General features: G+C 35.9%; 1 protein-coding gene across 3 annotated transcripts in view; it reads left to right on the top strand.

Annotated features, from left to right (window-relative positions):
• LOC139776684 (protein FAM13B) overlaps positions 1 to 12,383 on the top strand; it is a 54,489-nt gene that overhangs the window by 15,001 nt on the left and 27,105 nt on the right. For 2 of the 3 annotated variants that reach the window (XM_071713550.1, XM_071713547.1), the window contains 3 exons: positions 242 to 382; positions 3,724 to 4,201; positions 4,468 to 4,711. In XM_071713550.1, the coding sequence (XP_071569651.1) occupies positions 275 to 382; positions 3,724 to 4,201; positions 4,468 to 4,711 (830 nt within the window). In that variant the 5' untranslated portion in view covers positions 242 to 274. The remainder of the gene's footprint in view (positions 1 to 241; positions 383 to 3,723; positions 4,202 to 4,467; positions 4,712 to 12,383) is intronic. The other variant, XM_071713549.1, reaches the window with a different exon arrangement.

Below are 12,383 nucleotides of genomic sequence, written 5' to 3' on the forward strand. Positions count from 1 at the left end.
CATTAATATTGAATTTCCTGATTGAAACATCACATCATTCAGTGAATTTTCTACGCAAAATTTAGTCTTTTTATTTAGGAAGTTTCCCGTCTGATGTTTTTTTTTCTGATTCAACCACGATAGAAACCGAGATTTTACTCAGACGCAAGAATGATAGTAAATAACGAATCTTTGAGCGACCGTCGTTTTACTTGCTGTCGCATATCGTGCGACTTACAAGTTTGCTCGTCGCTTTTGTTAGTGCGGCAGCAGGTCGCGGTGCAGACAAAGTGGGATGAGACGCCCTCAGCAAGAACATCATCATCATCACCACCACCACCATCATCACCATCATCATGGATCCTCAACAAGCCCCACGTGCTCCCGTCAAACACACGATAAGGTAGGTACTCTTCACGGCACTTACTGCAATTTCACATTTAACGCGAAGTGTCATAACTTGCGCCTTTTGCGATTATTAGTCGTTTTAATAATCATGTCTGATGCGCTCAGAAGACATTATAAGTAGATATATATATATTTTTGTGCGAAATTTTGTTTCTTAATATGAGTAATAATTTTTTAATAATGAAGTAATAATTTTTCATCCGCTGGGTTAGATTTACGTGTTTTCTTCAAGCTCCATCGCACTTTTTTGTTTATTAATTTATAACGATTAGGAGAACTGCTGCGTGAAGTTCTTACCTGCAACGGCTACTGATATATAGAATTTATTTACTTCAGCTTTACAACATTTAGCCAGGAAGGGTGGCAATGGCTTGGATCGCTTGGTTTACAATTAAAAGATCTTATCCACACTCATCCATCCATACACTAACTACTCTCTTAAGCTAACCTAACTACTTAAACCTAATCTATCACAGCCTTATCTTTGGCTTAATTTATTTCCTTTCTCTTTTTTGCTTCCTCATGGAGGAAGCTTTGTTTTCGTAAATTCGTATATGAACCTTTGATTGCGTATAAAGTTGGATCTAGTCAACCAAATTTAAAAAAATTATATATGAAATAGGGGTAGAAGAAACCAAAGAAAAGATTGGTTTTTTAGTTTTTTCTGCCAATATGTTCATATTGTTGTAAAACGTTGTAATATCGCCTAAAAAAAAATGTCGGTATGTATGTATGTGTGTGTGTATGTTGTGCCAAATTTACCGAAATTTCTATAACTCCAGAACTAATCAACCAAATCTTAACCAGATATATATGAAATAGGGGTAGAAAAGACTGAAGAATATAATAGAATTATTAAAAATTGTTAATAATAAAGGGGTTACCAATTTTTGTTAAAAAAAACAACTAAGTTTACTGAAATTTCTATAACTCAAGAACTAATCAACCAAATTTTAAAAAATTATATATGAAATAGGGATAGAAAAGACTGAAGAATATAATATAATTATTAAAAATTGTTAATAATAAAGGGATTACCGATTTTTGTTAAAAAAAGAAACAACCAAGTTTACTGAAATTTTTATATAAAAATTGTTAATAATAAAGGGGTTACTGATTTAAGCAAATCTGTTAGTAAAAAAAAAATTATAATAGGTGACTTTAATTACAACTCGTATAATAAAGGAGAATTTTTAGAAAAACATTTAAATGAATTACAATTTAAACGTGCAATTAGTACCCAAGTGTCAACTACAAACTTTAATACGCAGATAGATGTAATATTTATATCGGAGGAAATAATAAATTATAGTGCTGGAGTATACGAAACTTATTTCTCAGATCATAAGCCTATTTTTATCGGATTAAACGAGCAGAACAAGAGACTAATATCAAGTGTAAAGATGTTTGAAAAATTAAAAAAAGAAAATTCTTCTAACAAAAACAAAAATTCAGAAAAACATTTATTCAACGTAGTGTCTGAACAAACTAATAAGACATTTAGGAAAGATAACAAAGAAAGTGTAAAAGTGGCAGATACAGTCCGCATCAGGTCCATTAATCCACCCCCACAAACTTTAGAAGAAAACGTGCTAGAAAAATATTCGTGGCTAGATGATAGACCTTTAAATGAAATTATGAAAATAATAGAAAATAACACTCAATTTAATCGTGTTGATGTATTATTTATTACTTGTTTACATTGGGTTAATCCAATCTTTACCCTAGATGTTCAGATTGTTGGAGGTTGTCGAGCCCGCAACCACTGGCATTGTATTTATTATGACGGTGTAAAACTTCATATATATGATAGTTTGTATTTTGAGACGCATTCTTATAACGATCTAACATTAGTTGAAAAAAAATACATTAAAAAGCGATATCCTAATTTAACCCGGAATAATGTAATATTTGAAAAAGTTACAAAGCAGCCGGACCTAGCATCGTGTGGTATATTTGCAGCAGCATTTGCTATATCAATAGCAAGGGGAGAAAATCCATCTATTAAAAAATATTCAACAGATATGCTAAAGATGCGTAGGCATTGTCTAAAGATTATTAAAGAAAAAAAATTACTGCCTTTTCCGGAAGAATAAAAACTTAAATTTAAAGAATATAATACATACAGGATGATATACACACTCATTGCATTTTCATATTTCTTTTTATGTTAATTTGTAAAAAAATTATGTCTGCAACATCGTGTTTGAACAAGGTAGCTATTTAAATGTGCAAGTAGAAACCTTCGTTCACAAAGCTTCCTCTATGAGGAAGCCAAAAAAAAAATACTAATAATTACTTCTACTTGCACACTTAAGAACTATGAGGAAGCAATGTGCAAGTTTCTACTTGCACACTTAAAAACTATAAGGAAGCAATGTGCAGGTTTCTACTTGTTTTAATTCCTTCTCTCTCTCCTTCCATAATTTCTGCAACATCTTACCCTTATTTAAATCTAGTTCATCACTCCACAGCCTTTTCCACTTCTCCGTCCCGTCATTACCTAAATCCTTAAACCATACCCTTGCTCTCTGACATTCCTCTACATAATGTGTTCCATACAGTCATCTGTAACGGCTACTGCTGTCTTAGTAAATAGACAATGGCGTAAAGCAGCTTTCATCTATATTCGAGATACGGCTATAGAAACTTTCCGGCCCTTCCACTGCATTGAGCGAGAATACGGAGTCTATATCTATCGTTACTCTACTTTGTCCGATGCACTGCCTTTTCAACACTTAGCGGCCATTCGTCGATTACGCTTTCTCGTTCCCTGTTACCTCACTAATCATTTATACGACCCGTATAAATGTCTTGCAAATGTCGGAAATATCAATTATCGCTCGATACTCCACGTAAAGCGTGCAGAATGGATGTAAAATGTAAGTATGTCGTTTAAACGAGTTAAGAAACGTAAACATAGAGACAAATATTAGAGAGAGTTTCATAATTTTATATAGCTAGACTTTATCTAGAAAGAAATTAATAATTGATTTTATTTAATACGGAACCGCAATACTGTATTATATTTGATTACTAAATGTTATATAATTACATACATATATAATACGAAACATAATTATATTATAATTAAATAATAATTATTTAACAATTAATGATATTATACACTTAACAAATAATAATAAATAATAGATATGGGGACATCATTTTTGCTGTGAGCTCTTTACGTTATAGATATATGTTTACTAATTTTGCAATTTACTTTCGAAAAAACTTTTACTTTACGATATTTTCTACATATTGATAATATTTCACCTTTATGTTTATATATGTTGCTATAATTATTACACATATAATTTACATATTTTGTTACAGAAAGGAGATAGTTTAAATTTTGAACGTGTGCTTTTTGACTACAATACTCGAAAACGCGCAAGACTTAGACGGGTTAACAAGTCCCTCGCGTTTCAGGACGAGTCTCGTCTCGCTCGCGTGAAGCGCGTCCTGGCAGGTTCGCTGTTAGGCCGCGGCGCTGGATCCAGCAGGATCTTCGGCACCCGGCTGGAGCTGATCGAGTCGTACCTCGACACGGGCGTGCCATACGTGGTGCACCGGCTATGCAGCTACATCGAGGTGCACGGCTTCCAAAGCGCGGCGGTGTTCCGCCTGTCGGGCGGCAGTCCCCGCCTGGCCGAACGGCTAAGGGCGGCTTTCGAGCGGCGGGGCGATGCCGATTTGGAAGCAGCCGGATGCCCGCCGACGGCCGCGACCCTTCTTCGCCAATATCTGAAGGAATTGCCGCAGCCGGTCGTGCCATCCACTCTCGTCGGCAGACTGCTCAACATTCACGCCCGTGAGCATCAATAATGCTATCAATTTCTCAAAATAATTCAGGATTTTCCGAGAAGGGAATGCTCCATTCGCGTCTAAATATCATTCCGAGATGTGTCAAATGCAGTCTCGGGTTGAATAATTTAAATTTTCACTTGAAAATTTGAATGAATACGGAATATTTTAGTGTTAGAGGGAAACTTTGCTATAGAATGTTACTGCAACTTTGATTTGGGTCTGCGTCACTCCCGACGCTTTTGATAAATTCTGTGAAAATGTCTGTCGCAGAGAACTACGCAAACGATCACGATTCGTGGATCGCCTCGACGAGGGAACTACTGTCGACCCTGCCGTCCTCGCATTACCGTCTGCTCGGCTACCTGACGAACTACCTTAGCCGATACGAGGCGCGACATGGACGCAGCGCCGGAGTCTGCGGTGTTTTCGCACCTGTCATGCTGCCTCACGTGCCGCCCGCGACCACTCTCCTGCGGGACATCCTCGCCGAGGCGCCGGTACTGTTTCCCGATTGGTGAGTGACATATGATGATTCTCTTAGCATAATGACTCGAAGAGTCTCGCAAAATAACTTAGAGAACTCACGCGAGAAACTTACGTAATAACCACCGGCGCGGCGGCGGAAACGAGCGATATATCTATTCCACCTCACTCATTTCGATTATTTGCATTTCCTATTTTAGAACGATTAGACCGCCCACGATACGTTTTACAAACGTGAAAAGATAGCTTTCGAGAAAGAACAATTCATAATCAATGTACGTTACGCAATGATAAAAATAATCGAATTTTTAAATAAATTTTCGATATAAAGTACGATTAGATTCTAATTAAAAAATTTTTTTAATAACCGGAATTTTCTATAAATATAAACAAATATTACTTTGAAATTCTAAATTTATAATATATATTTTCATTAAAAATTTTTGTATAATATTACACTGTTAAATTTGTAGTGTGTGTAAAATTATGCTCAATTTGAGTCATTTTTAATCATTCCTATAAGTTGCCACTGCTCCTACTCAATATGTCATTAATTTAATTAAAAACAAATATTAATTTAACTAAACCAATTGAGTTAAAATAGTACAATTTTGTGTTAAAATAATAAATTTTGATATACATGGTAGTTAAAAATAACAAAATGTTATTTAACAAGATATTCGTTTAAATTTCATCCTTCAATGTTTAATAGTGTAATTATGTTCCTATTAAACTTTTATTTTTTGAAAGACCGTTGAAAAAGCTTCGTATTGGTGCGAAAGAAAATATTGAAGGAATACGTAATTTTTGCACGAGAAAAAGATTATGCAAAACATAGTGACGTTTATTTGCGTCAAATTGGTAATTTCGCTGGCGTTCTTGAAATCGTGAAAAAACATTGTTAGCGCGAAATCATGGCTTAACTATGCCAGCATGCCCAACTTTATAGACCGTTCATGCACCGTTAAACAACCGATGCTGACCAATATCCTTCGGTCGATTGTTTTCGTGACTCTTTTTGCGAATAAAACAAAGAGATTTATCAGCACAAGATCTCACATGGCTTTTTATCTGTCCGGCGAAAAGATTAAAGTGTCAAATTATAAAAACGCATTGTGTATATCAGAATATAACAATAAAGTATGCCAATCACATATTTTTCATTAATCAGAGTTCATGTTTAGATATCGGTTTGTTTGCGATAAAAATAAATATTTTTTATTTTCTTTATTATCGTGACATTTTAAAAAATAATACAATTTTATTGAGGTTTTTTGATTATTCATACACGTATGTATTCTGCACTGTTAAAGGTTAGAGGATGAAATTTAAACCAATATCATGAGTTAGATTAATTTTGTTATTTTTAACTACCATGTGCGTCAAAATGTATTAGTTTAAAATAAAATAGGATTATTTTAACTCCATTAGTTTAGTCAAATTAACATTGTTTTAGTTAAATTAACTACATATTGAGTAGGGGCAGTGGCGACCTATGGAATAGTTAAAAATTACTCAAAATTGAGTTTAATTTAACCCTATGAATTTAATCATTTTGAGATTTTTTTATTTAATTCTTGAATTTAAGCAACTTTAAGCAATTTAAAATGAGTTTGAGTGAGAAACGAATAAAAATTGAGATAAATTTTGTTATAATAGATAGTACGGGGCATTTCCCATAGTTCTTTGAAATCTCTTCAACGAGAGTCGCCGCGATTTACGGTTACCCGACATTCGCCTGAGTCGAATAAATCGGCCAAAGTACAATGACTCTGTTTACTAATCTGAAAATCCGATTTAGTCGCCGCGTCGTGTATTAACCGCGCTGTGAATTACGCAAGAGAACGCGATTCGAATGCGACGGGCCGCCGACGGCGCTGCAAGATAAATTATAAAGCACACTCTGCGGAAAGTGCGGCGCAACCGCGTCGAGCTTGTGCGCGTAAACTCGCCGAGCGTTCGTGTTTCGATTTTCTTGCCACGCCACGCGCGCCGTCTCGACTCGCGATATCGCTCGCATTTTCAACGATTCTCTTCTGCCGGCCGTCCGCGTTGGGATCTGTATTATCTATATATTATCTCGATAAACTGTTCCTCTCCTCGCGAAATCACAAACGAAGCAGAATTTCCGCGGACGTCTGCTCCGTCGAGGCTGTCGAAGCCGGCCGTCTAATTGGACTCTTCTACTTATACTCGAGAGAATCTCTCCCCCGACTGTGAGGGTCGACAGTCAGATATTTTCTAACCCGCGGGGTACTCTCTCCGTTCGTTCCTTCACCACGATTACATCTCGACTGCTTGGACAAGTCTCGATGAGGAGATCGAGTGCACTTGACATTTCTTCTTTTCCGTATCCTCAGCAGATGCGGATTAAGAATGGAAAAAGGAAAAAAATCAATTTTTTCTATTAAACCGAAGTTCATACATGAATGTATTTTTTTTCCTGAGGAATACATTTCTCTTTATTAAGCGAAGAACAATTGTGATTAGATAATATATTGAGATAAGATAAATAAAAAAGAAATATGCAAATATATAGATTAGATAAATAAATAAACGTTATCGCAATGCGCTTTGTAATATCGGATCGATAGATTCGATTTGATTCCTGCGCACGTAAGAACGTATGCGAGAGAATTCCGTGTTTCTTGCGTGCATATGAAGGGTTTCTCTCCCGGTTTCATGTACAAATGGGTACGGTTTTATCGCGCCTTTCAGCATCTATAATTCGGATCACGCGGAAAGCGGTACGAAATTGGAAGACCGGATGGGCATCCAGGTCTTTTGCATTCGGAATTATTATTTATAGAGTTCCAATGCCCGTATCCAGTTTTTTCTTCCACTTGTGTTTGATTAACGACCTGAAAAAGCTAACGGCTTGAAATAATAAAGCAAAAAAAAAAATAAAAAAATAGATATGTTAATAAATAACATAGTAAACGTAGACAACAATACATACATTTTTTAACACTCGTTTTTAACTGTGCATATTAAAATACCAACTAACAATATCAAAATTTTTCATTGTTTCCGTATATTTTTCTCATTTTGCACGTTTGAGAATTTATAGCTTTTAAGCTTTTAATAAGTCACGATGTATCTGCAAATTGCAGATGGGCGTCGGATTGCAGGCGTAGGCGGAAAATATCCGCGTGCAAAAATATCTCCGCGGCCTTCTCCGCGATGAATTTCGTCGTTAGATCGCGTTATTGAAACAGTTGGGACAACGGTTCGACCGTTGATAAAAGGTCGCGGTCCTTGGCCTTGTCGCGAAATCGCGCGCCATTGACGCGCGCGTACTTGCATGCACGCTCGATACACTTCCTTTCCTCTCACGCAGCAGCAGCGTTTTCTAACGAATCGTTTCTTACCTGCATTAACTCAAATGTAACTGTACCCGTCTTTTTAGTACACGTTTTGCTGCATTTCTTCAAAAAGAACTTTTACCTTGCCGTAACGAGGTCTCTGCTATTTGCAATTTAAATATCTTTCGAAGGCCGACGTCGAAGATTAACGGGTGTACGTGTGAAATAGTCCATTCTTGATGAATATATTTACTAGCTGTAAATCATTTATTAGCTATATTGATTATTTTGATCGCACTATTATTGGTACATTATGATTTTCAATTATCGATTTCTTAATGTAGTTAATGACTACATTAAGAAATTTATCGCTATGATTTATAATCTATAATTGCTATTCGAAATTTGTAAAAAATATTTCTTTACATAAATTTTTGGAGATACAGAAAGCTGTTAAATTTTATAACTTTAATTGAAACGCAATTGTCTGATAATACATATTAAGCACTAAATTTATCTCAGGGTATATTGATTGCATTTTTCCGTGTATTTTACTGAAAATATCGAGAGCGATATAAAATTGCTCGTTGGATATTAATAATAAGTCCGTACGCAAAAAAGTTCTTAAAATAAAGGAACGGCGCGAGCGATTTAATACGATAGAGTTGTATTAAAGCGCTTTACAACTGATGCCGATCCATTGACTGAATGCTCGCTTTGTGCTCTTAGTTCCACTTAGTATGTCATTACCCGAGTGAAAATTTAACCTCGCCGGCATCCAGTCATCAACTAGCCAATACTAGTCTTATATTGCCCCTGTCCAGTAATGTAAATTGTAACGCTTAGAAGTTCTAGATACTCGACAAATATATTGTCTCATAGCGAGCTTAGAAAAACTGTCTAGTAATCAGCTAGCCTGGGCTAGATTAAAAATATATAGAAAAATTAATTTTTAATTTTTTTCATTGTTACATTTTTGCTAGATAAAGTTTTGCTACAATATTATATTAAATTTTGTAAGTTAAAATTTCCATTTACCGAAGGAATTCGAACTTGGTACTGTTGTTGGGCGCCGCTGCTGATGGGTGACAGTCGTTCACTCTATCCACTACGCTATCGAGTATTAGTAATAATTCAGCTTAAATTCTTCTTATATGTTATAACGTAATATAAAATACGAACCTGAAATTTTTTTCAAATTGCTAAACAATATTTAATACCTTAAATGCTCAATACTGTCTATATAAATACGAATATGTTAAACAATTAAAATTTAAACTCTATGTAAAAATATCGTTCAGTAAAGATTGCCGAGAGATTTAATAATTCTCAAAATCACATTTCTAATATATAATAGAATGATAGTTATGAAAAAACTATTCAAGAATGACATAACCTCACTGTTTGAATGCTAACAAATTTTTAATTAGTAATGGCTAGACAACGGCTGGCTAATTTTTGGAAAGTTTCCACCGCCATCTATTCCAATATTTACAGTGCAGGGGCTAGAAATGTACTAGACAGCGAAGAATTATTCATAAATTATAGCTAATACTAAGCTAGTCAATGGCTAGGTAACATATCTAGTCTGCGTGATCCAGCCATTAGCTGTAAAATCAGATTGGCTAGATCAATTTCCACTCGGGTATTGGTACTTCGAAGACTTCTTATTAGAGTGTAGATATTTTTGATAAAACACAAAAACGCAGATATAATACTTCAGATAAAAATAAAATAAAATATTTTAATTGGAATTAGATAAAATAAATAATCTAAAAAATTAATTGAAAGTTACAGATAGTATATAATTATAGAGAGATTACAGATAATAATATAGTAGTTATATATGTAAAATGTAGATATATCCTTGTAGCACACGTTTTCTTTCTCGCCCGACTTTCATAAAAGATTGTAACAGGTTTTTATACTAACTAAGTAACTTGCAAGATTGATAATGGTATTCAACTCCTTGCGCTTAAAGCGACGCATTTAGAAATCCCTTATAGTTAGGTGAAACTGTAAAAGCGAGCGATTAATCTTAGTAAAATAGCTAAGCGTGTCGCGCGGCAGAAAAAAAGATCGCCGCTTTACTCACATGAACGGCGGTTAAAGCGTGACGTGATAATAAATATTTTTAAGAGAGGACGGTGCTCTTTTCTTCAGGAAAAAATCAGCATCGAAGATTGATCGCGCTTTCCGAGACCGCGTTGCGATCACGCGAGATTGGCGAACTGTACCGCGCGTGTTCTACCAGACACAATAGACTGTGATATGTATGTGGAACAATGTTGTAACCGTGTTATTCAAGGAATCGTTGGCCACGTTCTGCGGTCAATGGGTCGTTAGCTTTATTAATTATTCAAGGAATTATTCAAATGACTATAATTACATCGTCGGTGAATCGTGTTAAACTCCGTTGTAGTATTTACACATTAACTTCAATTAAAGCTCTAAATTATTTAAGTGTTCTTTTGTACCAGTACATGCTATGTATTAAGAAGGATATAAATTAAAATTACAAAGAGTACATTTTGGAGGAAAGCAAACTATAAATCTGCTTATATTATATACATATATTGTATAATATATTGTATAAGCGTGGGCGGGCGACAAGCCATTGTCATTAAATTTTATTATTGTAGATTAAATCTGATTAATATACAACAGACGGAAACGGTAAAGGAAGTATAAAAGACACATAAGAGACTGGCGAATTAATTCATCCGTGAAAAGCGTTTCGCTGCACGCAGTTACACAAATTACGTTAAATCGATTGAGTGAATCGAATCGAGTAAACTAATTGAACAGAGCGAGAACTTTTATGCGCCACTCACATTAACGAAGATAAAACGAGGATATATATTATATAATAATAGACTGCAGGCTGAATAAAAATTCTATCTAAACAGCCGTTAATTGTTTGATAAGCGCTACATCTCGCGACGGAGATAACGATGATAAAGTGAATCTGCCGGCAGGCAGGTAAGTTGCCGGGGAGAGAAAAAGAGATGTGAGGTATTGCGCATTCTCGATCGATGGAGACCTCGTTTTGGGGTATTGGCTTAAGATAATCGGTGTTATGCGCACGGTCATGCGTTTCCATAGATCTTGCGTCATCGCCGCCGACACCGCCGACGCCGGGGACGAGCAGCGTCCATGAATAGTGCATCGTGTGCATGAATATTTCACGTTGCCTCCGCCATGTGCGCTTGGTCTCTGTCCAAAAATCTCTTCGACTCTTTCGGAGACGGTTGGCGCGTTATATAAAGCTTCAATTAACTAACGCGAGAGTCGCAAGTTCATTTGTAAAGAGCCGGTCGCAGAACGTCGTTATTACAATTTTAACTGTATTATGCTCCGCGAAATTCGCTTTTTTATTTAAAGCGTTGAAAACGATTGAAAGATTTAGGAGCGTGTTCACCTAAGCGTGTACAATGTTCATCTAAAAGGACAGAAGGCCGCAAAAAGCACATATAGTAATAACGAAAAAATTTTACAAAAATGAAAACCACGATCGCTGTTTTAAAGCTTTGCGCAAACGACAGAGAGAGAGAGAGAGAGAGAGAGAGAAACGCAACACAGGGGCATTAGTACAGCCGTAAACCGGTTGGAACAGATTCCTTCAATGAGAGACTCACCTGATAAAAGGTTTTTACCCGGATCGGAGTTTCTCGAAATTTACAGGGAAATACGTTGACATACGCAATCACAATTGAGCTTGTGGATATACCGTGAATATTCCATAACGCGATGGACAGTTGCGTGTTCGCTTTATCTACCTCAGTCAATTGCTTTGAACGAGCTCCAAAACCGTCCTCCCCAATCGCATCTAATCGATACGCAATACGCATTGATTATACACGCGATGCAATATGAATGCTGTTTGTATCTCGATCGACAACGAGACGGCGAGACCAATCGAGTTTCTCGACAATAGTCTAAGCACCGCCGTTAATAACGCTATAGGTAACAGATTAAAACGATTTATAAAGCAATTTTAATCAAAATTGTGCATTTAAAAAATTTCCTCATCTAAATAAATTACGTGATGCAATATTTAAAGAATCTAAATAATAATTAGCGATTTAATTTGCACATTAATTGAGAAGTTTTCGTGTTTGCTGCATATCAATTAAAAGCTGATTGCGAAAGCTTTTAATAAAATATGTGTGCGACTTAGGAGAAATGATAAACGCTGACCTCTAAAATGCACTTATGGGAATTCATTAGGTTATACGTAATTAATTAGGCCACTCCCGGTTCGATTAATAAGCCCAAGTCTGTCAGTTCTTAATTGACGTCAAATTGCACGTATATTGATAGGCGCAACGCAAATCGCATCGTCGAGCATTGCGATCGCGCGTGTTCACTCGCGGAGAAGGCGTGCGATTATATTCC

Source organism: Temnothorax nylanderi, unplaced genomic scaffold (assembly GCF_030848795.1).
Source record: "Temnothorax nylanderi isolate EJ_2023f unplaced genomic scaffold, tnyl_v1.0 TNYL_tig0125_pilon, whole genome shotgun sequence".
In the NCBI taxonomy this organism is placed as follows: Eukaryota; Metazoa; Arthropoda; class Insecta; order Hymenoptera; family Formicidae; genus Temnothorax; species Temnothorax nylanderi.